We start from the raw sequence: 27695 nt of genomic DNA, 5'->3' as shown, positions 1-27695 counted from the left end.
TTATTCATTATAATATTTTACATTTAATATTACATTTTATTTTAACACGCTCTTAGTTGCTTGCTCCAGTTATATCTGCCTTCTCGGTAGCGTGTTGAGGCTTAAAGTGATGGGCTTATCTGAATCTGTCCTCTTCTTGCCTACCGTTTATAGCAGGGCAGCTTTATCTCGCTGACCCACTCCCTGCATGCATATACATGCACACACATACGCGTACACATACATGCATGCCTGCCTGCAGAAGGAAGCATGCTGCTGTTCTGTGTGGCCTTGCTGTCACTGTCCAGACATGCAGATATGGGATTCAGGAGGCAGGGGAAAAGGATTGTGATGATAAAACCCACGTAAGTTGACTTAGGCCAAATGAAAGGCCATGCTGAGATATAGTGTGACTGTGTGTGCTTGTATCAGGGCTGACCTGAAGCTTACCTCATTTTTCAGTATAGTGAAATAGAGGCAGCTGAAGAGATTTCCCAAATGTAAAAAAAGAAGTTTGGTTTCACACAAGTTCCTTGGAATCTTGAATTTTAACATTGTTCCCTAAATGTGCTTTTAAAGGGAACCAAATGAAGATTCACATTTTGGTAAAACATTCAGAGTTTGGAAAGGTTACAAAGCAGGATGTTGGTTACCAAGCAACACAGACTCAGTGAAACCACTGTGACAGCAGATGACGCAAATTATGCACTCCAAAGTATTAATCTTCTGTTAGCACAACTATTGATCTGACTTTACAGATCAGACAGTTACAGAAATAAGCGGAGTTGGAGACAATGAAAATAATTACATGTGTGCAAAGAAGTCAGCTTTCAACACAAGACTGTGGCTATTCATTTTCCCAATAAAGAACTAATTGTGTGGCTTTTAGCTTATTTTTTATCACATTTATGGAGATCACCATTAAACAAAAAGAGATTATGCTGTTTTAAATGCACCAGTCATATGATTTTAGTTTGTGTGGCTGGCCTGGTGAAGAGCACATCCATGCATGATTTCAGGGCTTATATAGTATATAAAAGATGAAGGCATGCATGTGAGCATGTAGACTCCTTCAGGTTTTAAGCAAATGGCCTGCAGTGTCTGAAACGTGCCTGGGTTTTGTTGTAATAGTAGCTACTCAGCCTGGTCATAGACCTTGTCATGTCAAATCAAATATACTGCCACAGTTGACTTACCATACTGTCTAGCATATCCAGCTAAATAAACAGTAATATATTCATTAAAAAATGAATTCCTCTGAGTCTGGGCCAGTTTTTACAGATGGAACCGCAGCATTCCCTCTGTTCTGTTCTTACCTCTTGCTTCGTCCATATTTCCTGCATGCTTATTACCAAGATGGCAAGAAAAAAGCGTACTGCAGTATTGATAACCCACACTATAGAAAAGTGCTTGACCAGGTTGCATCCAGCAGCACTCCCCTACCCCCTTTTTGCCCCCTGGGAGGAGGTAGAGTGCAGTTTGTGTGAAAGGGAACTTGGCCATTTAAAAATCAGGAGGAGGCCTTGTCTCCTTTCAGTATGTTTCCACACACAGACACTCTTAGGGACGAGCTGATTCACTTTAGATTATTAACAGAGCACTGAATCCTGGCTGCTTTTGTGTATTTTGTGTGCGCATGCTCCTACTTTACCAGTCGCACACACATGCACAGTGTGAATGTAAGTGTCTGCAGTGTCACATCCTCCCTTGCATTATTGAGGAAGAGGCACTGTGCCACAGTGCATTCCTGGATGTCACGTTGACATTTGTTTGTGTAAAGGCTTCAGTGCACTGAGCCTAGAATTGGTCTAGTTTGAGATTAATTAATAAATCTGTTAATCAAATTTGACACTCCAATTCACCATTCACTTCTCAGCCCGTGGTTTTCTAGCTCATACATATTTAGTATTCTAATACTACACATGTAAAGTACATTGTTTTTTTTTCTGATAAAGATGCCCTGTACCTTTATTTTGCTTGCTCATTAAGGCAAAATTGTACATTTGTTCTCTTTTCTTTTTTTTAACAGCTTCTGCTTTTTGTTTTTTGTTTGCAGGTCGACACATAACGAGCTGGAAAAGAATAGGTGAGTTGGCAGTACGTCTTTAAAACACATTTCGGATTTAATCAGACCACAGACTGCAGGCTCATACATGCCCTACCCACATATAGCAAGTCTGTTATGACCTACTTCTTCATTTCCCCTACAAGGTTATGGCCTTTTAAGTAAACGCTTATTTTTCAACAGGTCTTTAAAGATAAAAGTACTTGGGTGGCCCAGTTGGGTTCATGAATTCCTCCTTTTCTTTTCACCTTACCCATTTCCACCTCTAATATGCATAATCCTTCCACCTTTTGTGTAACAGTGAATCATACGCAGTTTCCTTCTCCACGTTTTTGCATATAACTCTGTGGGTATGTGTGACATAAACTTCTGTCTGAGCTCTTAGTTGATATTCAGTAATGGTTGACCAGTCTAGCAGTCAGAAAAGGGTTAAAATCTAATGAATGAACTTGCCATATAACGATATTGGGCATATTTGAACCAATCAAAACACATTCTTTTGTGGTAAGCTACATCTTACTGAGGTTGTAACATAAGCATTTGTTAGTACTGGCAGGCTTTTTTTTCCTTGCACGTTTATGTCCACACCCTCGTCCAGATTGTGGATACGTACTGCTCCGTTCAAGTGATTATATGCCATTTTACTCTGGCACAGCATAGATCCATTCATTTTCCAGATCAAAGTATAGCAGAACTGCACTGGTTAGCAGAGTTATGATTTTACTTTGCACCTTGTTTGTTACTAACAGAGAGGCGTGATTTTGAAGCTGCATCTCTGGCTAGGCTTAGATCTTTGGACTATCATGTTAATTATTTTAAGCCTATTTTATTCAGTCAAATAAAATACGGGTGCTTTTCTGTTTGCAGTCCAATGGTTGTGTCCAGTTTGTGTACACGCCCTGCAGTTTTAGTGTGTAGCAGACATACGTTTGTCCTAGGGTATGATTTTAAAAACTTAAAGTGAAATGAGATTAAGTAAATGTAGTATGTAGAAGCAGCAAAAATTTCAGCCCTGTATTTTCATCTGAAGTTTCTTATGTTTCTGTACTGAATTACATGTCTGCATTCAAGTTGGTATCTGCAGTGTAGGAAGTGGTGCATTTAACCAGACTTTGGTTTGGGATGGTTTATGCTAAGAGCAACAGCACCTTGGAAGCCCTTATCAGACTGAGTTCACTACTAGGGTACTTGCTGGTGTTTATGCTCTTTATTCCAACCAGAGTCAAGCACTAGAGCCTTTTTCTTTGACACCATAAATAAGAGTGGCTAGACTTGCAGGATTATGGTAAATATATGAAGAAAAAAAAAGCATGCCTTCCATTTCATTATCTCTGAGCGTGTGGGTACAATGAAAGGATGCGAGAGGCTGGATCCATTCAGTGTAATTACATATCACCTCAGCCTGTTTTTTCTCGCCATTCTCCCTGGCAGCCTTTTCTGAAAGGATGGGAACATTGGAAGGAGAGCTGTCCAGTGATCTAAATATAGACAAGAGTTGATGTCTCATCTTGGTGCTCATATACAAAGCCACACAAGGCCGGCCGGTCGACTGAGTGGCCTCAGCAGATTGCAGCACCCATGCAGACTTGCATTTTTTTTTTTCTTTCAGCGTTCCACCCCCACAAATACATTTCAAAGGGGAAAAAAAAGGTGCCAACTCAGTTGTTTGTTCCTAAAACACAGTGTGAAGGATGGATTTGTACATTCTTTGGGCTGATCTTGTAGTAAGGCTTGTTTCTATGGCCATGGTCATTCAGAGCAGACTTGTATAAAGCCTATATTTGACAGAACAGAAGGAATCACTGCTAACTATAACAGGAGACGCAGAATAGGCGTACTTTCCTATCCTTTTTGCTCTAATGCTTTTTTAAAAGTTTGAATTAGATTTGGTGATCTATATATGTGTGAGTTTTACTCCAATGTTTTATACTCCACGCTATCTTCTGTTTGCATCATATATTACTCCTCCAAAAAATTATTACTTCATAAAGTAAGCATCCTAATTGTGTCACAATAATGCTTAGTTTGTATGAACAGGAATCTTCTGACTGTGCTGTTTTTGCTTCCTTTAATTAAATGGCACAGTCTGTAGAATCCCCTGAAAAACAGCCTACTTTCTGCAAAGTACTAAATCACTAGAGATGGTTTGAAGAAGTGCAGAAATAAGTTAACTTGTTTAAATGTTAAAAACGACTGACCATTCATTTGTGCATTTGAAAGCATTAGTTTAGTCTCAGTGTGTTTTCATTCGCAATACATGCGTAATGTCCAGTGAAACTTTCTATCCCGTCCCTCCTCTTTTTCCTGGCTCCACTTTGCAGTCTTAGAGAGAGATGCAGCAGCAGAGCAGGCCAGGAATAAGCTGTCCTGTACCAAGTACGGATACTGACACCATGGTTTTTTTTTCTTCTCTTCACTCTTGTCTTTGTTTTCAGCTTGACACAGTTAGCATGGTGTTGCAGCTTAGTAGCAGGCGAATATGAGACTAATTCACATTTCCATTTGCAAAGAAAGAGAGTAAAAATTGAAATGGTAATCAATCCTTTTAGAGCACACTTAAAGTCAGAATCATTTATAATCCCTCTTTTTGCCAGAAGCTAATCCAATTCCCTTTAAGCACATGCCCCAATGTAAGTCATATGTATCGAGCATAGTTGTTCATCCAAGTGTGTCAGGCTTATAACATGATCGTGCAACAGAAGCAGCTTTCGTTCCATCTCAGCAGACTTCCAAGTCCTGTAAATTGGAAGCAGCTTCTTTATGGTCCAGCCGGGGTGGAGCTTTTTCCAACACTTATCAAACTTGTGTATCTACTGCAGGCAAGATGATTTGCATTGCATGGCTACCGCAGCTCTTGATAACCTCTGAGGCTTGTAGACTCAGTGTGACAGCAGAGACGTTAGGACACGGATAAAAGGCACCGAAAGGGGAAAAAAAAAAAACCCCACACACATTCCAGATACTTACCGTGGGACCAGATAACGTAGTCATCTGCCGCTTTGATCATGTACCTTCTAACAGCCTTATTTCACTTCCACATGTCACTGCTAAATTACACTCCCTTAGTAGGATTTAACAGTAAAAGGCTTGTATGACTGCATGTTGTGGTTCGACTGCTTTGATCTCACGGCCTTATGGTTATTAGTCATTTTCTTTAAAACGTGTTGATTATAAATTCAAAGTGCTCAGGTCAGTTGGTGATTTATTGTTGTGCGTTGTGTAAAGCATGTGCATAACATTAAACAATTAAGAGGTTTTTTTATGGCTCGGAGTTGAATCTGTAGAGGCTCGAGCAGTTGTGGATTTATTATAGCTAGTAAAAGCTTGTTTCATTGATTAATAATAAAGCCATCAATCAAAAGGTAACAAAACAAGAACCACTGCTTATCATCTGAGTTCCTCCTGAACTGCCACTCATCCATTTTTAATATAGTTCGTTGAGGCCAGGTCTGTAATGCAGTCAGAAAATTTTCCCAGGTAGTAAAACCAATGTTAGCTTTTCTTTTTGATTTGACATGGGGAGCTGCCTAAGGCCGTTTTTATGCTCGCCATGTGGCTCGTGTCGCGGGTCTCTGGTGACAAGTTTCACATCACATCCTGTGCTGCAAGACACAATCTTTGTGGCACAGTCTTGCACTAATCATGTCGGTTTTTACGGCCATTATAATGATAATCCTGCACAGAAGCTCGGACACATACAAATACAAATGTTGGAGAAGTGTTGGAGTAATTTGAAAAACTTGAGTTTTTGGAAATAACTTTGCAAAAAAACACTTGCCAACTCTTGGCTTCCGGTTTTGACATCTTCTCCTCCTTATCAGTGTGTATGACATGATATTGTCTGAGTGGAGACGCCTATCGTTTTGGAGAATACTGCAACGGCTTCTTACAACTTAATGGCAGTTATAAATGGCTCCATCTGTGCGACGATGGCACAGCGGTGAGCAAAGCGACCACTGCAGAGGGTATATTAGCACCTCAAAGAATGAGCTAAACACCTCTGAGAGTGATTCTGTGGATATGTTTATCAGAAACACCCTCAGCCATTAGAGGTTGGCCTGCCTGGCATGTAAGGAGTGTTTGTGAAGTCTGAATTTGTTTTGTCTAAACATGTAATGCCTCATTTGCAGTCACCTTTTGTTTGTGTATGTGTGAAGTGTATGAACTTGTCATGAACTTGGTCAGATTTACCTTTAGCTGTTATATAAACAACACCTATTATGACAATTTTCAGGCCAATATATAGTCTCCAGCAGAGTGGGATCATATATTTCAGAGTTCAAAGAAGGTTTTTATTAATGCAGTTACCCAGTTTAGTCCCTGCTTTTAAAGCCCACTTTCTTTTCAGAATATGCAGACAGTTACTGGCCAACAAAAAAACTGCTAGATCGATGACAGTCATGTGAAAAAACACCTTTGCTATCTCTGCTGTAAATTTAATCAGGAGGACACCACTGACATTGAAGGTCTTAAAACAAACTGCAAACATACTAAATCATATTCATCTGTTCATGTCTGGGCACAAATCCAGTCCAAAATGTAAAAAGTGGATAACATGCAATAACACACATGCATGCGTGACACAAAATTAACTGTGATTCAGCTAGTCACAACCCATACAGCTATATTTTTCTTTATGTGTTCAAACTTTTGAAAGCTTTTCTTAATTTTCCAGTAAGTCTAAGCTAAATATCACTATAGAAGGGTGGCACATTTTTTTAAATGGCACATTACTTTGTTTCCACTGACTGCCCTCATTCATTTCTGCTCTTTTTAACCAGTGGGCTTGAAACACTGCACTGCTGTTCCAGCCTTTGGGTTGAATGAGCAGTCAAACATGAATAAGCCTGGGTTACTCTGACTGTGCTGATGTTCCTTGAAGAAAGCAATACTGCTTCACGAGTCCAGGGAGTGCTGCCCATTCTCAGGCCCTGCTGCAGGGTCTAAAACTGGGACCATTTGTTCTGACCAACGTGACGACTTGTAAGCTTTTCTTGGCTCAGAAAAGCAGCTTAAGAGACTTGATCTTTGGTCTGGTGAGCCCAGCTAGAGCATGCACATGTGCTGAGGCATGTCACCTACCCTCTCTCTGAAGCCACTCAGACCCAGTTCTGAATAGTCGAGCTAAGCTTTGGTTTAGCCAACGATGGTATCTCAGTACAAGGAAGTTATTGAGAGGCTGATGGGATGAGTAGAAGGATTGGTCAAACACACCTGATTAAGGGAGCCTTAAGAAGCACGCAAGCCTTATATAAACTCTCAGTGTGTGTACAATGAGCATTTCTGCCCTGTCAGTAGGACATAAGCCTGTACTCGGTTGGCAAACAGTCAATTTGTAGCTCTGGCTAGAAGTCTACCTGCTCTACCGACTAGTGTGGAGGGTTCTCAGCTGCAATGAAGACGTTATTTTCTCTTTTTAAAATTATAGTTCACTCATAACATGGTGAAAGAATCTTCACACTTAAATCGTGTGTTCTGGAATGTGTGTATTATCTTTCAGCCAACTATAAGACAGGCTGAGACGTTTGCATTTCACTTGTGCCACATTGGTAGCATAAGTGAACTGTTCTGAGTCAAGTGGAGGGAGACTGGATTAGCCTTTTCTGATTTACATAGTAATCGCACCTGCTGCTGGGTTTCTGAGGGTTCTGACAGTAACGCCTTTTTGTAGTTTGGCATTCTTAGCAGGCCAGTCACATACAACCTTTGGGGGAGCACTTACCTTTTAACATCAAGAATGTGAAAAATCCGCATAAGCCTCCATATTGTGTTTTTGTTTTTGTTTTTTTAATAGACAAATAGAACCTTTTTACTGAGAGGGAAACAACAATGGAACAAAGTACTGTTAAAATATGAAAAAAGTTTGCAAACATTTGTTATCACTGGCATGCTGCCAATGTAAGCTTGATAACTGTTGTAACTAGGGCTGCACGATTTTGCATAAAATGAGAATCATGATTTTTTTGCTTAGAATTGAGATCACGATTCTCTCACGATTTTCTTTTCCAATATAAATATTTATTGCACTTATTAACTGCACATCAACTTCGTAACAGTTGAAACTGAACATAAAACAATAAATAAACATAAAAACAATAAATGCCTCACATTTTGTGGTTGCCGCAAAATGTTGTACTGCTTGAAATTCCGTCTCCACCGTTGCTCGACACTGCGTGCATAGAGCAGGTAGTGCAATAATAGAAAAATAGTTGCGGGACGGCACTGTGTAGCGTTTGTCTAGGGGTGTTGATCATTTTCCTAAATCCCTCGTTTTGCACAGTGTTGATATATCTTTGGTCAGGTGATAAGTAATAGCCTCCGTAATTTCTTTGTGCCTGCGGGAGTTCGACGTGTATAGGGAAGCGCTGTATAAGGTTCCTGTTATTGATGTTTGGGTGGTTGACCGGGACGAATTTTCTCCTGTCACTTTCTCGTCATCCCTGACGTGCTCTCCGTTGTTTTTTCCCTGCCAATTTGAGCATCACGGCACAGCTTCTGTATCACGTGGTATAAGGCTCCGCCCTTGTCATTTGTTGAGCAGGAAGAGGGAGCGCTTGTTTTCATGCAGATTACGTCCCGGATCATGCGGTACAATCGTCGTCGTCTTTTTTTTTTTTTTTTTTTTAAATCGTTGTCATTTGGAAATGAGATCGCACATAAGTATGAATCGAGATCGCGATTTTCTAACGATTAATCGTGCAGCCCTAGTTGTAACTGCTTCTTTAAAAGACTTCCTGGTCAAAAGAATGACCAGTTTGAATCATCTTATTACGTGGGGTGCTATAATTATCTCACACCTTTATTACTATCTGTAATGTTCATTTGCCATAGTTTCAGTATCAAATACTGCTTGATTGAAAACAGGTCTGTAAGGTGTCATGGACATAGCATGTTCTGGCAATCCTCACTGGTTTGCCGTCAGATAAGACCGTAGATCTTTGTTTCGTCCCGACACAAATGTTCTGTAGACAGGTGTAAAGAAGACCCATACAGAGGATTATATGTAGGCACTTGAAGGCTTTCTCATCACTCACATCTTGTCTCGGCTCTTCTGACACTTGACCCCTTGTCTGGGCTTCTTCTTGTTGTGCCTTTATCCTGCAAGAGTACATATACACAGCACTCTGTGGAAGGATGGTGTGACCAAAAGGAATAAAGCTGAATGGATATAGAAGCTTAGTCAGCAGGTTTAAGCCATCAAACAATCCCCTCTCTGACTCAAAACCTGGTTTAATTTTCAGTGATTAAAATAGAAACATTTTCTTTTTATTAGTTTGTAGGTGTCTGTACCATAATACTCTGCAAAATGTTCCTCCTACACGGTGGTTTTTTTGACCTGTGCCATTAACAAAACCGTGGTGATGCTGCTTGATTAGGCCACTTTGGAGAAAATGGGTGAGGCTGGGGTTACATAATGTTCCAGGAAGAAATGTTCCTGCTTCCCTTCCTTTTTTCCTGAAGAAGCTTGCTAAATGATCTGCCTGGTGACTTGGGATAGAAAGAGGTAAAAGGGGATGCTAGCTGAAAGTGCAAGACATACTCAGTTAGGCTAAATCTGACTATTGCTTCTATTTTTAGCCTCACAGCTGGGGAAAAAGGGGGAAAACACCACTGTCTTCTGACCAATCACAGAGGTTAATTTTTCACCAATGAGAGCAGTGTGATGGAGATGCATATGAAAAAAAAAAGTCTCCACCCTTTACTCCCTCAACAGCTGCCTCGTGTACTTTCTCATCATCAAACCTGCACTGAAAGTCATATGAAATGCACATGTTTAAAACTAATGCATAACTTCAGTAGAATTGCATGCCACTAGCTGGATTGAGTGACTTTTAAGTGAATTTAGAGAGAGAAACGTGTACATTTTGCGCATTAAAGGTTGATTTAGAGCATTTGGCTGACATGCCTTCCCCCACTCTCTATTGGATGTATTAAAGCACATGAACAACTAAGGGGGTTGTTGTTTGACAGGACCCAACCTGCCCCCAGAGCCAACATCTGGTTGGATGTCCCTGGCTTTACACTAGGCCCATTTTTGGAGAAAAGCCATACTGGAGTTTTAATCCAAAGCTTTTGCCCTCACCACTCCACTGACAGAAGGCTGAAGGGAAACTCAGGGTTGCCGATGGGTCAGTGACCGTGTGTGCCATTGTGTCCGCAAGCTGAAGAGCAGACAAATGGAAAAAGAGGTTGCTCCCTAAAGGAAGAAATTAATGTGTTTTGAGTAGTGTAGGTATACAGTCACATGATATGATCTGTGGGATTTAGGCCATTTGCCAAAGACACATGTATTGATAGTATTTTAGATCAGGTGGTATCACTCTTTTAAAGTGCACATAAAGGCAGGCCCTGCCCTCCATCTCTCGTCACCTCTGACCCGTCAATTACAACCCCCATTCCTCCTTTACCCTCCAACTCTGGCTCTGTTTCTGTGGCCATCATTTTCATTCAGGCCATCTATTTGTCAGTTGCCTTCTTTCTGTTTCTCTCTCTCGTCCAACCTTTGTCAGTGGACCAGATTAAAAGGCAGTGTGCACGTGTGAACTAATCCGTGCGTTAGTGATGGGTTTCAGCCCCAGAGTCTCTTGGCCCAGCCACACAAAGAGCGCATCGCCCTCTCTCTATTCCAGCACGCTCTGCACGTGTGTGTATTTGTGCGTGAGCACGTGTTTATGTCTGTGGTTGCTGCTCGAAAAGGGTAAATTGACACATTTTTGCTTTCATCCCAGTTCTCTCAAAGTGATTTGTTTTGTATCCTCTGTTTTCATTCGTTTCAGCCTGTCCTCCATCTCTCCTTTGCCATGTGTCATGAATGTGTTTCAGCAAGTTTAGCATGAAACTAGCTGTGGTCTGGTCAACTGTGTTCTATTTTATTTACCAGTTGTGTCCTTTAGATTTGTGGCAGGGATTCTGCAAGTCTATAGTGATTTCTTTCTTTCTTTTATTTTTTTTTTAACTTCCATTTGCATTTTATTGCCCTCGGTTTCCAGTCTCGTTTTAGCTCCGAATTCATATCCATATATACATTTTTATTGTGAGCTTACTGCCATTGGAAAAATTGTCTCTCTCTTTTCCACACACTGAATCTCTTTTTTGGGATTGAGGTCAAAACTGCCTGAATGCTCAGAAGTTTCATTCCCACCCACCCACATGTAGCAATGCATTTTCACACCCTCTGCATTTTTTTTTTAATTTTTTTGTTTTGTTGTGTTCCCTGTCATCTAACCAGACTGTCCTCATTTGGCATAGTTTGCATAGAGTCCCAATACTTTTTAATTATTATTTAACTCCTTAGCCAAGAAGGATCCTGCTGTATGTGGAAATTTGACGCAATCCCTTTCTGTTTATCAAATGCAGTAAAAAAATCTGTGAAAAATCACGTTTGCTCGTAAGGCACTGACCATGTAAGAAACTTTTCTAGTTAGATATATATCAGTACACTCAAAATTCTGTTCCTTGTGGCAGCTGTGCTTTTTATATATTCCCTGTCTTGTGAAAAAGAAACGCCTCTAGATTTTCCTACCATTAAAACTTGAAGTGACTTTATGAGTCCTCACCTACTGTCACTGTCCAACTGGACAAACAAACTTTTCTAATAGTAACTTGCTAAGATCAGTTAGAGTTACTTCATATTTTTCTAACAATTTTGTCTGTCATAATGCGTCAGAGATTATTGGTATGCTGTGATTTTTGTCTACATTTACATAACAATAATGATCACCCAGAGAGAAAGTTGGAAGCAACATAGACGGTGTACACCCTCCTGGATAACAGACCACAAGAACAACATAGCTCCTTTCCCAACAGCTTATTCGCTGGTTAACAGAAAAATAACTTACAAATCCAAATATTAATTCAGTGAACTAATATTCAGGTTCAGCTCTTGATGCCACATGTGCATGCAATATGTATGTTCATGATGAATTTTTGCCTTTTTTGTTTTTTGATTTTTTTTTAAAGAACTTGTTATATGGATGCTCAAATTTAGGATGAAAACTTGTTGGAAACGGAGTAGGTCTTAGTCATCTGCCATCACTAAGCGCAGTTGAATTCCACGTAGACCGCCGCTCGTTTGTGCCCATGGCCAGTTTCTGGGCAGATTACACAGACAGAACCCTCCCCTTCCCCCCTCACTCTTTATATCCCTCACCCTTGCTATCTCACTCTGACTCTCTACATTCGTCCCATCTGTCCATGTTTCATAGAGGAGATGAGGAAGGCATCAGGCTTTCAGAAAGAAAGAAAAGAGGAAAAAAAGCTTACAGCTGCTTCAGAGCAAGGATTGCTCTAATCTTGTGCGTGCCATGTTCGTGTAGAACTGTGGCGAACAAGCGCACGCATCAGCTATGGATAAAATATAACTTTCAGTCCACGGATCTTAATTTGTCAGTTGTGCAGTTGTTTAGCTTTGTTATAATCTCACAATCATATAGTTTTCAAAAATTAGTGGCACCAGTGCATTGTCAGTAGCTGTTAATGACTTCGTAGCACATCATGGACGAGCCATGGGCAAATGTTTGAACCATCTGTAAAATCATGAATCAACACAAGTTTTTTATTTTTGTTTTTGTTTTACATTTACGTAAAACCTTAAATGTAAGCTCATCTCCATCTGCACTTCTCATTTCCTTAACTTGCCATTTATAGCTCAGATAATAAACCTGTAATTGGCTAAAGCACATACAGCAGGCTCCAGTTTTGCAGCCAGGCTGGTGCCTCTTTGATTACTGTTCCAGTAGTTAAACTAGTAAATACTGGTATTTCGTAAGGTGCCCTGCTCTGTAGGGTCAGACATCTGACCTTGGCTTCAGCTTGACAGCAGTCATGTGAGGGGGACAGGTGATCCCACCTGAACAAACAAAAAAAGAGAGAAAGCCATAGATGGCATAATAGACAGAGAGTACTAGAAGAGGTAACTTTAGCAGAAAACACAACCGTGGTCTTTGTAGTAAAACCCAACAAACAAAGGTGGTGAACAAACATGGAGAACAGCAGAGAACTGTTGTTCCCTTTTTGTTTTGTGTGTATCTGTTTGTATTGCATTAGAAATGCTCGTGCTGTTGAGCTACGCAGGACACAGTTGTTAATGTACTTGTTAATGTGATATATTGTTTATATCTATTCTTTTTTAAGGTAAACTCCAAATGGAACCAATATATCAGTAACATATACTGGTGACCGTAGTATCAATAATCGACCTAACTGACTGTTCCAATGGTGGTGGTGACATTTACCAATGTTTGGACACCTTGTTCCTCTGCTGTGTAACATCAGTTAAGCACTGGGCAAATGTTCAAAACTAGTAAAATGAAGGACTAAAAGACAGTTAATTATTGATAATGAAAAGTTATTTGTTTCTTTTACACAAAGAAAGGAATAAATAATAAAAAATCTAAATGAACAGACAGGAAAATTATCTATACCTGCATCAGGCTTTGGCTAAAGTGTTACAATCTTTGCATTAGTTGTTTAAATCTGTTCAGTTCTTATAGTTACACCAAAAGTATCATGGGACAAATGTAGGTACTTCCATTTGATTTGCGCCCTGCCCCTATTCATTTATATTACATGTCACCATCTGTGGTGTGGACCACGGTGCCACATGTGGTTTCACTCTGTATGCTCTGTGAGAAGGAGCCTTGCGTGTGATTTGCCGTAGTGGCTGGGCTGGGTAGCTTAAGCAGTAAGCATCTCACATTTGCTATTTTTAACCACGAAGTAATGGATTTGGAATGTTCTGGAAAATAATGTCCAAAGCACAGGAAGGGAAAAAAAAACATCTGTGGCCACATTTTTATTTTTTTTTGTTTCGATTTAGTTGCACTCCCCCTCAAAATAGATAATTTACTGTTGAAGTTGATGTAGTTCCTCAATGAACATGGCTTAGTCTACTTTAAATGAGGCTTTGCATTATAAAATACTGTAATCACTTCAGTAATCGTTGACATCATGTGAATCACGATTTGCGGCTGCTTTAAATGAGTCTTGACACCGCAGATGGAGGAAGGAACAAAAGAATTGCCTCTAAGTCATATTCTTCCCCCTCCCTAATAGGGTGTTTAATGATGTCTTAATTTCCTTTCTTATGTCACGTTAAAAGATTCGCCACTGAGACAGTCAGTGGCGACGTGTAATTAGTGTAATAACTGAGCGAAGGGTCACATCCTCTCCCTCCACATGCACTAGAAGTAGGTCAGATTTTGTGTGTGTGTGTGTGTCTGTCTCTGTATGTGTGTTAAGTGGGTTTCAGAAAGTGGGGGATTTGCAAAAGAGAAGTGCATTGACTGGTATCTGGGCTGGAAATCTGACACTTCCTTTAAAAGCATGTACAATAATTATGTCAGACAACGTAGGCCCGAGAAGTGATCCATTATTTACGTATTCACAAGTTTAGAATCTAGGGCAGCTACATTTTTTTCCCTCCATAACTCACACTTTGAGTAACTGTGTTGGTTCCAGAGGACTTTAAATGAGAAATAATCAGAACCAAAAGTGCACCTTTGAGATATCATATTATAACTCTTTGCATTCAGGTGTTCAGTCCTTGAAGATCCTAGTTAAAGATGTGAACATTTAAGGTTTCATTAAAGATTGCTGTGTTTATTGAGGAATCCATGTGGTTAATACAAAGTCTATTATTTAATTCACATGCCAGTCTCTGCTGGAACTGAGGATGTGTTTAAATGAGAATTTTTACTTGCAGATCATAGTCATAATATCTTCACACTTCTCTCATACATTGTTGAAACATTTCCAAGACACTGCAGTTCTGATTTCCTCTCATTGCACTTGTCATGTTAATCGTGTGGGAATTACAGCAACATGTCAGAATACGTAGGAAAGCATGCATACGCTGCAGTGTTTGTGCCCTTCATTGCTGTTCCAAAGGCAAGCGTTTTCTGCACGTGTGTTCCTGCATGGATGATACAAGAAAAAGGGAGGCGGGTGCTGAGCTGCTGTACATAGGATGTGCGTAGGTTCTGTAAGAGTAATGGTGGGCAGCTCTTCCATACCAACGGGGAGCGCTTCAAAGTGGTTCTTTAAAAAGAACTCTGCTTCAGTCACATTGGAGGCAGTTTGACGCATTTTGACAACATGCGAAACAGCTAGAGGCATATAAGGAGAGCAATACAGAATTTTAAAGTATAAATTCTCATCTCATCAATCATGAATTTAATTGTTAATTTGCAACAATGAGAAGCATTTAAATTACACTCGGAACTGTTGTTAGCCCTTATAAATGAAAGGTAAGTCTGTATTAAACTGAACTAAAGGAAGTATGAAAAAAAGAATTTAAAGTTGTGTGATTATTAGAATAAAAAGGCAATGTTGTGCACGTGACTCACAGAGAAGCTAGATTTTGACAGGTGCATATGAAAGAAAGGTGCAGTGCAGTGACCCAGGGCTGCCGGGCTGCTCGCTCACATGCCAAAGCCAAAAGGCAAAGCTCGTGCTTGCCTGCTTACCCATCTGGGGTCCTTCAGGAACACAAGACACAGTTCATACACCCAGACTTCCAAGCATGACAAACTTGCATGCATGCATTCCATGGAAGTGCATCACTGTCTCCTGAGGAAAAGGAAAGGCTGGCTTTCTAAGTGTTTAACCTGCAAGCTTTGTCTCTTAGGATTCATCATGGGAGTGCATTCATATAAATGTGCATATGCATTAGAGGATATATATTTCTTGTTGTTGTTGGGGGGGTGTTATGATTTTTATGAGAGACTGTGGGGGAAAACTCACTACCTAACTGTCAGTTCTCAGAAATTTCCCTCTACTGAACAGAACTAGGCTGTTTTGCTTACTGTCACTGAGTGATCTGATATCCCTCCTCTGCGTGACAGTTTGTAGCACAGGTCCTGGTAGCCATGGGTAGCCATCTAATCCGCCACAGATGGAGAACTCTTCATTCAACCTACACATCGCCATGCCATTCATTAAACTCTGGAAGTGCAAAGTAGGGAATTATTTTCTTCGCTGGTTTTAGTCTACTTAGACATTTTGTCACTTAACAGATATCTGGAAAGATTCCCAGTCACACAGTAGATCTTGTTAGTCATTGTTCATCTGTTGTTTGATGAATGAGATGATTATTTTTTGTTCAATTGGATTTATTAATATCATAGCTTGATTAGTCCATGTAACAAAAACAAGCACTCACTCTTCTGTACAGACATGGAAGCCTTGACTTTACGTTCATCTTACCTTAACATTATAAAATCTTCTTTAAAAATATTACCCACACATACAAAAAAAAATGAGCTCAACAAGTGGTCATTCCTCTCAGGAGAGCTATTTAAACCCAATGATCTTTGACCAGTGATTGCATATTAATGATCAAGAAACTGACCTCACAGCCAATTATAAGGTTGGGGAAACCTGCAGTCAGCTGAGACTGAAGAAGTCACTTGGATGAGAGACAAAACGTTTCTCTCACAGAAAACGCTACGTCCAGATGAACAGAATCAACTTTTTGTTATTTAACCCCCACTGAAATTGACTCCACATCAGTCACCACTGAATCAGCCTGTGATCCTGTGATGTCATATCCTTTAACCAAATGTGTTTAAGCAGTCCTTAGCATTAGCAGCAGAGGACATGAAGTTATGGGGCTACACAGTAAATCCATAGCTGTTTATGTAACTGGCACCGACCTTTTCTAAGAACTCTGGGAACAGAAGGCTCTGTTGCTGGTTACATAGCTACAACAGGGTGGAGGTGATACTGCCTGCAGCAAGCAGGTATTTATGGTCACAAGCCTGCACTCATATTGTAAGCTGTAAATGGCCTAAGCTCTTTGGCTGCTGGTCTACATGATAAACAAGCCTTTTTTAGGGATTAGAGACCTGCTCTGTTAGGCACCAACAGTAGCCAGGAACTTATGACCTTTAACCTCTAAGTAAGACAGTTATACTTTATCCAGATTGACACAGTGATGCAGAGGTCTTTCTGTGTGGGTCAAGCCACATTATTGTACCCTTCTTCAAGACCAGCCTCTTCAACAGAGCTGGTCATTGCAATCAGGATTGGAAATAAGTTGATGACACTGACATTCAAAGATCATTTAGCTCTGAATTGAACACCTTGTGCAGGGACTGCACCATATGCACATCTGCTGCCTGGTGTTCGAGTTAATGTTGGTGACTAACATGGTGAACCTATCTGACATTATCTTTGCTTGCCTGTGGCTTTAGGGACATACTGCACAATCATTTTTGACACACTTCCCTGTCGAGGATAACACCTCCAGTTTGGCTTCCTATTACCAGCCTGTCCAATGTGATAGTGAAGAATTACACAATAATAACCCTTCTCAGTTTTGATTTTCACAGTTACATACTGCTCTTCTGACGCTCCTTGTTATGCTTTTTGGACTTCTTTGCCATTTATAGTTATCGGAGTGCTACGCAGTAAAGCATGTCATCCACCCAGAGATAAGAACGCATGCCACACAGGCGTTTCACATGCCTGTCTATCAATAAGAGGCACAGAGAGGGTTTTGAATGCTACTAGCGATTACTGTAGCTCGTGTTGAGTACATTACCAAAGGTGGCTATAAAAAGGTCAGAAGCAGGAAAGGACAGTGATAAAATAGGTGACAAACTGTTTGTCATCATCATCATAATCTCTTCCTTTGGTGTTTGAGGTTTTATGCCGTTTAAGAAAAAAAATTGATTTAGCAGCCAGACCAGTGACAAACTGGTTTACATGCCGAGAAGCACAAGTTCAGTTATATCCAGTGATAGAAATGTGGTGATAGTGGTCAACAGAACAGTTCATGTCAGTGGGTCAGGATGAAAAAAGGATGGAAGGAGTAGAGGAGTGGTTTTAAGTGGAGGGTTATCTGGGGTTGTCTGCTAAGATATTTACATTTATCTCTCTGGGACTGAAGGAGAAAACTCTGGTCTCCGATGTCTGGAGTTTGTTAACTAAATGCCTAACAAGCCAGACAGACAGACCCACACATCAGCACTGTGTCCCGCTCTGCCCTCACCGCTTCTTTACCAGACAGCCGATGGCCATCTGTGGAAAAATGTTTGCATATAGACTAGGAAAAAGCAGTGAATGAGACGTCCTTACAAGTGGAAAAAGAGAAGGTTTTAGAATGAGACTTGTGTGTACATGCATGAGGTTGGTTTAACGCGAATTAATATTTGTACCAGCTCTTCTGCAAAAGCTCCCTGATAAATAATATATTGGCATATCAGCAGAGCTGAAAACACACTACGTGCATAGCTCAGTTGATTTCAAAATGGTTGGACTGCAAACATGGCAAATTACGCTTAATGCCTTATTTCCACATAATCCAGTAATAATCCTGATTATAGCTTTGAACAAAATACACTGAACTCTAATCACTCTCAGAAATATTCGGCCATGTTGTGCTTTGTTGTACGTCCTCGACGTCTCCCTGGTGCAGCTGCGTGTATCGCTCAAGGCTGCTGTAAACGAGTAGCATGTGAATAAGTGACAACTGATGTATGTGCAGACGAGGGTTTGAGATGAGACACGCAGATATACATTACACAGATAAAGAGAAAAGGGGGGCTCTGCTTTGTCCTGTGAATAGAACTGATTAAATGGACAGATGTCCTGATAGTCATCATGCAAACGCCCAGAATGAAAGGCTGTGTGTGTCTGCGTGTGTGTGTGTGTTGTGACTTCCTAACTTTTACTCACGCAGCCTGAATCAGGGCTCCTCCTAGTTCACTCCCCAAACATGCAGTGTTTGTTGAAGCACACACTCACGCACACATTACTGGCGTAATGGCTGTAATGGCTTGCTCTTATGTTCTTATCAACACCATCCACACTGACCCCCACCCCTCACCCACACAAATACACATATGCACACAGACAGATATACTCTATGCAGCACTTACATGTATCCAACAGTCTTAAAGAGCATAGCAGAGAGCTGTCTTGCCCATCTTGCAACTTGGTACAGTGAAGCCCTGCTCTGGTCCCTTGAGTTTGTCTCCTGTAAGCGTCCCAAGAGATCGTTTCTGAGTCTTGGTCGCTCCACTAAGTCTACTGCCTCCTAATGTCTCTCCACCTTTCCCTCCAGGCTAGCTGAAAGACAGCCCCTGCTAATGGAGCAGTGATTGTGTTATAGCCACAATTATCTCTTTTTACCTCTCAACTCGGGTCCATTAGCAGGATAGATAGTACCTGGGGCTTGTCTTCAGTCACAGAATAAGGTACTGTCAGGATGATGGACTACATGAGCTGAGAGAGGTCCTGGAAATGCCATTATACCACCACCATGCCTTTTATCACCAGGTGAAACTTATTGTAATGTAGGCGAGACAAGTATCCATACCTAGATATATTAAATACATGCAGATGATAAACCGTCTCGTTGTTAACCCGTAATTTTGAGATGGACAAGACTCATGCCAAATCTGTCATGGGTGGAGGCTGACACCCCAAAGACTACAGAATACTGCCTACATCTAGCTACTGAAGCAAGGGTGTTACAGACGAAAGTCCGTTTTTGGTTGCTCTTATTGAATGTAAAAGGAGACTAATTTAAATAGCTTGACATCACAAGTAAAGAGAGATGCCATATTTTATTTGTTAGGGTGCACTGATCCTCTAAGAGCCTTTAGACCTTTGATACATAGTTACAGTGGGCTACACATTCAATGCTTTGTTTAAAGAACTCCCCCAATCTGCATGAACTTGCCTGAGGCTATTGAACAAGACAAACAACTACCACACTGTATTTCATGTTTTGCTGTACACACAGCCGCCCTGCCCTATTGTTCCTTTTTTATTTATCTAATTATGCTTTTGTTTCCTCTTTGTTACTTTTTCCTTTGTAGACGAGCTCACCTGCGGCTGTGTCTGGAGCGGTTGAAGGCCCTCATACCCCTAGGACCTGACTGCAGCCGTCACACTACCTTGGGCCTGCTCAACAAAGCCAAAGCACACATAAAGGTACATATGATTACCCAGCTCTTAGCTAAAGCTGGTCCTGTTTTTTTTTTTTTTGATAAACAGAACAAAGAAACTGCAAGCTTTAAGTCATAAAAAAGGATAAGTGGTGGTATTAGAAATAAGACTATCAATAAAATACTAATGGTGGTGTACTTGACGGTACATAAATATTAGGCGACTTAATTTCTTCAGTATTAAAGATGCCTTTCTGAAGGTTTTTAAACTGAGTGGTGACCAGCTGACTATGAAAACCTTATTATTCATTTGGTCAGAAAAAAAATGAGGAAAAGAAAGGGTGCAAATTACCAAAGACTCACAAGTTGGTGCCTCATGATTGGGTTAAAAATATGCGAGGAGAGATTTTTCAAAGGTTAATGAGCATCAGTGCTCATGCAGAGCCAGTCCTGTTGGTGTCCTCTGAGAACCAGCCCCCATTTAGACAGATTTCTGAATGAGATGTTAGATAGTGTTGTGTGGCAAAGGATTTCAGTTGAACTTGCCTGAGAACGGTCAGTCCGTTAAGTATTTGGCCCCAGTAATTTGATGTTGTCTTGGGTTCAACATCAGGCTTCTTGTGGTGTAACTGGTTCTAGACTGGGCACTCAATTACGGATCAGTGGGAAAAAGGTATTCAAAGCAGGTGCCAGAAAGGACCTTTTTTCCATTTGGAGATGCACTTAAAATTAACCCTGAAACCCACTATTTTCTGGAACATATTTTCTTTAAGCATTGGCTCAGAAAGACATCTGCATGTTTGAAGAATGCTATGATCATGAAGGAAAATGCACCATCACACACTTTCACCTGCAAAGGGCCTCAGAAAATGACCGAATATCCACTTGATGTAAAAATCTGTTCAGAACTTGTGGACTAGATAACCCCCCCCCCCAAAAAAAAAAAAAAAAAAAAAAAGCTTTGTGCCAGTTATTCAAATGAAGGGTTGTTAGATAGATCACTGAATAATTTGAAATATGTCATTCGTCGCACATGAAAAAATATTTTGCTTGGAAAAACCAAACTCGTGTTTACCTTTATGATAAAATGAATCCACAGTAATTGTGCATGCAGTGTAACACTTCACACTTTGTTATCCACTTTAAAAGCAGGCATGTGACTGCCTGAGAGTGAGCAGTCTGTAAGGGGAAAGTGAGGCATAGCATGCACTCACGTAACAGACAGGACATGTACAAAGGCGATATTGTTGTTGAGGTGGGCCTCCGCCAGCTCTGCCGCTCGCACTTCTGCTGCTGCTGTCAACTTGAGTCTCTTCATCGCTTATTGATGGCCTATTGTTTTGGTCTGTCGCTGGGAGTCACGCTCATTAATGTTGGCACCCATGACATAAGGCTGCAAGGTTACATCACAATGTGGCTGTATCGGGCCCTGCCACGGCCTTCATTTGTATCATAATGGTGCAAGGCGTAAACAAGCCGACACGGTGTAAACAAGACAGGTGAGGAAAATCATTTAGGGGTGTCGTGGCTGACAGCAGGAAAATCCGAGGGGACAAACTTGTTTAATTTGCTGAATACTAAAGAGCTTCTGGGGCATTGTCCATGTGTTTGTAGTTTCACACCCTTTTACGGAGGCTTGATGGCCGTGAATTCTCTGGACAATTACCTTTTCTGTTCTCACATGGGCTCAATCTGACACCACAGAGCGTTTGTGGGGAGCTGGCGGAGTAAAGTCCGTTCAGTCTGAGCCCATTGATTCAGACATTTGTGTTCTCACATGAATGTATGAAAAAGGCCTGTTTCTTTGCTGGCTATTCATTTATCTAACCTCTTTTCTCAACATTATTTTTACGAGGCCTTCCTCTTGCTTACACACTTAACCCTCCTGTGCATTCTCCGGGATATTGGCAAGCCTTGAAAAGCAATGAATTCATTTACAACCTAGTAAGACTTCAGAAAGTATTAACAAGCATCGAGTTGTTTTGCAAAGCTGCTGAATGTCTTTCTTCCTCCCTGTCATAGACAGTAAAGTTTTTTTTATAACCAATGACCCCTAAAAGTCATGAATGTGACTATTTAGCACAACACAATTTCTATAATGTCTTTTGGTGAAGACCACTAATGCCCTGTCTATAGGTTTTGGTACCCACAGTTATGACCTTTTTTTGTCTCCTCTTTTCTTTCACCTGACCAGAAACTTGAAGAGGTGGACAGGAAGAGCCAGTACCAGCTGGAGTCTCTGGAGCGCGAGCAGAGGCACCTTCAGCGTCAGCTGGAGTTGCTGAGTGGAGGCAGTGGTGCTGCAGCCCAGAACAGCCCAGGGGAGGGAGAGAGGATACGCATGGACAGTGTGGGCTCCACCCTCTGCTCCGACCGCTCTGACTCTGATCAAGGTATGTAAGGTGACAGGCATGATTTTTAATTAAGCAGCTACACGGTCATCAAAACATGTTTTCACACATGGACTTGGTACAATTTCAGGAGAATTTTTTTTCTTTACATGTAGCACGCAGCAGAACCTACTCTGTGGTTTAAGCAAAGGAGTCTGGATAAAATGTGCAGCATGCATGACGCCCGTTTGTTAGGGATAAATTCACAAGGATATTAGTTGTGCTCCGCTATCTCCCATCACAAGGACTTTACAATAGGGGGCCAGCAGGTTAAAAAACAGCTCATTTCTAGTATGAGTACACTGGACATTTGTGCTCTCACACGCACCTCTGTCATGACTGCAGTGCATGTGTGAAAACAGCTAGAGCCTCCAGCTGCTGTCGGTCTAATTTTATAGCACTGAGGTTGAGTTGGTCAGAGCTCCTCTGAGACTGCATGTCGAGGTGCTGATGAAGGAGATCAAATTTAAAATGCAAAATGTTTCCTGAACTGAAGCAAAACCAACATGGTGTTCATCTGTTTGTTTGTAATGATGTCAAGTATGAGGGACATGTTTTCCTTTTTATTTTATGTTAAAATGACTCTAACCTAACAGAGAAGCATTAAAGCCATCATTAGTGTATACTGTGTCACCCTGGTTGTGAGATGACAATTTTAACCACTGAAAATGAAAATGACTACAATCTCCTTTCTTTCATATTCAGTGTTTTTGTTTTCATTAAGTGCTGTGGCACAAGCCAGATACTGTGTAAGATACTGTGTCATCATACAGTACAGCATGTTGCTGTATAAGTAATGCCTATCTCTAAGATATTGTATCTTTAAAAAACCCCAAAACAAAACCAAAAACAAACAAATTTCTGGCACCACTGTTATCCAAAGGAGAAAACAACATAGCAAACAATATAAAATTTTGGAAGTTTCTTAAAATATCCAGAAATAAAGTATCAGCAGAGAATAGTTTTGTTAATAATCCTAAATAAAAGTGGAAATATGTTGAATTGATCTGTTCTTCTCCCCTTTCATCATTTTTTCCATCCTACAGAGGAGATTGAGGTGGACGTGGAAAGCACGGAGTTCTCCCATGGAGAGCTGGACAGTGTGAGCACAGCCAGCACCAGCGACCTGGACGACCACAGCAGCCTCCAGAGCATGGCCAGTGACGAGGGCTACTCCTCCTGCAGCGTCAAACTTGCCTTCTCCTCCTAGAGCCCCGCCCCACCGACGTGACCACCACCACGTTCCTGCCAAACTTGCCCGCCCTCCCATCTGTTATATCCATCCAGCCATGCCTATGAAACACACACATCCAGTCTCATCTCCGATGACTGGCATGCACCCAGCTAATAGTGTTCCCCCTTTGCTCCCAGCCTCTTTTTTTTTTTTTTTCTTTTTTTTGCCCCACCCTTCCCCTCCACGCTGCTCAACCCACTTTTGGAGGCGTTCCAGTGAGAGCTCTTTCTCGCCTCTGAACTTTGAACCGCTCCGACCAACGCTGACACCAGGGACCCAGACACAGACTGCCAATTGGTTCAAATCTTATTTTAAAAGGAGGAACAGAGACGTAGACATCTTGAAGTTTGAAGCCACAACATAAAATTAACTGCTGATTTTTATCTGCTATTTCCACACATCTTTAAATCCCCAAATTTGTTTAAAATTACACAGCCCCAAATTTGACTAAAATGCTCTTTAAGTAATATAATTGTCTGTTTGGTTCTGTCTAATGTGGGTGTTTGTCTATATCTTATTATTCTGGTGTTGGGCCTGGCTAAATCTGGACATTGAGGCTGAACTTCGCCATATCTACACAGCTCGTCCCCGCAGCCCTGAATTTCTTCCTCGTCTTATCGAGGTTTTTCTTTTCTTTTCATATTACCTGTGTTCTACACCACAGAAGCTCTGACACTTGAATTGGTGCTATTGTGAAAGAAACCCACCAACCAACCAATGGGGGAAGCAGATCAGATCCACCACTATGCTTTTAAAGCGAACAAAGCGCATCTGTCGTGATTGTTTCCGACCACACACGGAGGAAAACAAGCCACAAAAATGGAGGGAAAAAAATAAGAAAACATTCCTGTCGAATGTGGGTGCTCAGTGCATTTTCAAAGAGTGGAAATTGTAACTTTATGTGTGTGTGTGTGTGTGTGTGTGCGTGTGTGTGTTTTGTTTTGGTTTCTTTCCCCTCGACAAGCAGCTACTACAAGCTATCCTGCACTTATCTACTTTAGAGCTGTCCATAGAAATGGCACAAACCAAGAAGGAAGAAACACACACACACAAAAACAACAGCAACAAGGGAAAATAAAATCCAAACAACAAGCTTTGGAACAGATGTCCAACTTCTCTCCAGCAGTAACAAGCAATAACTCGTGTAGTTTTTTGTTTCATCAGTTTGAACTCCTTACCGTTTTTTTTTTTTTCTTTCTTTTCTTTTTTCTCCCTCAAAACTCATGTGACCGTCCACATTTTTTTTTTTTGTACATACAGATAGCTTAATAAATAAAACTTTAAAAATGAGTTCAAAAAAAGTAGTGCTTACAGATAGAACTATTGCCTCTGTTGCTGTTTGACCTGTGTTTATTGTGCATTTTTAAATTGAAAGTTTGGAACAATTTTTACCCGCCCCGAGGAGGTAAAAGGAACGTTATCCTCGATAGAAACAGTAGAACGACTTTCCATCCAGTTGTAAACAGCAATCCAAAATGGCATTTGTTGGAAAATGCAGACTTTGTTTGGCACTGGTTTTTTTTTTGTTTGTTTGTTTTTTTTAAATCAATTAGACAGTTTTTATTCTCTTTTTTGTGAATGGCGGTTTAAGTAAAAAGAAAAAAAAATATTATATGGCATTCCAATGGTGGTCAGGTGATCTGTGGAGGGAAAGTTTGAAGTGTTGGAAAAAGAAAACGGGTTGTATGATGTCAATGTACTCCATCCCTACTCCACCGGCATTAAGAATTGCACTTCGGCTGCAGTTCGCTTTGTTTTTCTTTACCACTGTCGTGTTGCGCTGCCAACCATTATTTTGTGTGTGAGAGAAAAAAACTCAGAATATGATGAATATTTATTCTGCAATCCCTCAAAGAACACGCAATGGGGAGAAGGTTAACTTATTTTGTTTCTGTCTTATTTTACTCTTCTCTTTGATGTTTATTCCTCACTCCTTATTTTTAAAAAAAAAATCTATATTTTATGGATTATTGTTAAGGGTCTTTTTTTTTTTCTTTCTGTTTTTTGCGGGGTGGGTGGGAGAGGGGTTAAGAAAATGTAGCCATTATTTTGTTTTCATTTTTTTTTGCTGTTTTATTCAATGGACACTTGAAATGTAATTGGCCCTAAGCTGCTCCTAGTGCTGAGCCTCGCCTGTTTAGAGTCACCAGCCTTGTCTAGGGCTGACTCCCCAGCCACACACCAGGCCTGTGAGGAGCATCACAGACCTGAAACAGCAGCACAGGCTGAACCTTTATACCCATTCTGCTGTCGCAAGGTGAAATGCTCTCGACTTTGTTTCCGGGTCTGTGCTGAGGGGAGCTAATTCTGCACAAGACTCACCCATAGCCAAGACTTTACTGGCAAATATTGAGCCGGCTGCTACGTAATAAAAGGGGTCTAAAACTCCGCTTTCCTCTATTAGGAGGATTGTAGTCTCTATTAGACTTGTTTTAGTTGACAAAATGTGTCTTACATTTACAACTCCTCCGACTGAGGATTTAAAGAAATAAAAACACAAAAGAACAAAACCTTTGGTTTCTCTGATGGACATCGTTACGGTGTAGAGTTCGACATGTACGCTCTTTGCGGAGCTCTGTTGAGGTTGTTGGACTTGGCACTAAATCAGAAAGTCACCACTTTTGGTGCTCAGATATTAAAAAAAAAAAAAATGCCAAAACCACCTCAGAACACCTCAGTGTCCTCTCTCTTTATCTCTTTCTCTCTCTCTCTGTGGGGGACAGTTTACATTTATTCTGCCCCGTTTTAAGTTATTACCTTTATCTGATCTTTGTTTCTGCTTTCTTCTTATGTTGGTTTTATGAAACTGCACTGCTGACACAACAAAGGTCTCAGTGTTTTGCGACAAATGAATTTCTCTTCTTGTTCAGACCTCGATCAGTTCTTTGCAGTGTTTTAACCTGCTCACACAGTACACAATGTTGTGTTTTACTGTGATGGGACAAACTGAGTGTTTATCACAAAATGTGTGTCATTTTGTCCCACATGGTAAAATGCTCAGATGCGAGACGATTCCAGGACGGGTTTAAAAAAAAAAAAAAAAAACCAACTAAAAGAACTGGTTTTACTGAGGCCAGGTCTGTCCTCACTCATGTGAGTCTACTATGTGTGTGTGTGCATGGGTGTATGTGTGTGTGTGATCTCTGTGTTCTTACTAAAGCTGAGCTTTAGAAAGGCACCTAGTCCATGACTAGTCTGCACAGATGTCAGTGGGCTGTTTGCCACTTTGATACTCAGTAAATATCACACTTCTGAAGGCTGTTTGTCATTTAAAAAAAAAAAAAAAAAGGCAAGCTCTCCAGTGCAAGACGCAAAAACAAAAGATGTTCAGTCCAGTGCAGAATAGTCCTGGATCAGTTGATTGAGAGGTCTGACAAAACATTTCTGGCCATGCTGCAAAATTCATTAGCATATCCTCATCACAAAGTTGTATTTTTACCTCTGTGTTTAAGGTTTCAATGGTGGTTAGGGGAGAGCTTGGCCAGAAGTGCACCAGCCCCGTGAAGTGGAAGTTGCAGTGTCCTTTGTAAAACCCCACTCCACTCTGGTGTCAGTCTCTCAGGGGGTTGATTTGAGCAAACGGGTCCACAAAGTCAAGTTAGCCCAACCAAACAAGCAGTCCCAAGTGCAGTAGGGAGCCCTCCTGTTGTTCTGAACCTGTGGCCATCCTTTGTAAAACATGCACTCTGATGATGATTCTAGCTGTGTAAGTTGATGATGCAATACTTAAAATAAAAACACCAAGATTTTCAAACCTGAAGGACTGAACCGAGCTTTTAATACTGTGAAATGTATCACTGCTGAATGTATTGTAAAGCAAATGGCTTACGCCAAGTTAAATACATGTCACTCCAAAGCATCATATATTCAAAATACCTTTAAGCTTTGATACACACACACACACATATATATATAACACCCATCTCGCCCCTGCGGGCGGTTTATCCTTCAAGCTCGGGTCCTCTACCACAGGCCTGGGAGCTTGAGGGTCCTGCGCAGTATCTTAGCTGTTCCCAGGACTGCGCTCTTCTGGACAGAGATCTCCGATGTTGTTCCCGGGATCTGCTGGAGCCACTCGCCTAGCTTGGGAGTCACCGCACCTAGTGCTCCGATTACCACGGGGACCACCG

General features: G+C 40.9%; 1 protein-coding gene across 1 annotated transcript; it reads left to right on the top strand.

Moving 5' to 3' along the window:
- Positions 1 to 244: 244 nt before the first annotated feature.
- On the top strand, positions 245 to 27325 carry LOC134622832 (max-interacting protein 1-like). Its single transcript, XM_063468163.1, has 5 exons — positions 245 to 344; positions 2036 to 2065; positions 19873 to 19987; positions 22136 to 22334; positions 23378 to 27325. Exons 1-5 carry the CDS (start codon positions 250 to 252, stop codon positions 23539 to 23541), a joined length of 603 nt encoding a protein of 200 aa, XP_063324233.1. The 5' UTR covers positions 245 to 249; the 3' UTR covers positions 23542 to 27325.
- The last annotated feature ends 370 nt before the right edge of the window (positions 27326 to 27695 follow it).

Source organism: Pelmatolapia mariae, unplaced genomic scaffold (genome assembly GCF_036321145.2).
Source record: "Pelmatolapia mariae isolate MD_Pm_ZW unplaced genomic scaffold, Pm_UMD_F_2 NODE_ptg000236l+_length_49908_cov_1, whole genome shotgun sequence".
Classification (NCBI taxonomy): Eukaryota; Metazoa; Chordata; class Actinopteri; order Cichliformes; family Cichlidae; genus Pelmatolapia; species Pelmatolapia mariae.
The sequence above is the reverse complement of the archived record's forward strand: the minus strand, read 5'-3'. Positions and strand labels throughout refer to the sequence as shown.

Bases quoted from the DNA above. Each gene is read 5' to 3' on its own strand.
- LOC134622832 (XM_063468163.1), top strand. From the start codon at position 250: ATGCTGCTGTTCTGTGTGGCCTTGCTGTCACTGTCCAGACATGCAGAT. The intron at 345-2,035 runs GTAAGTTGACTT...TTTTGTTTGCAG, and splicing joins ATTGTGATGATAAAACCCAC to GTCGACACATAACGAGCTGG. The intron at 22,335-23,377 runs GTATGTAAGGTG...TCCATCCTACAG, and splicing joins CCGCTCTGACTCTGATCAAG to AGGAGATTGAGGTGGACGTG.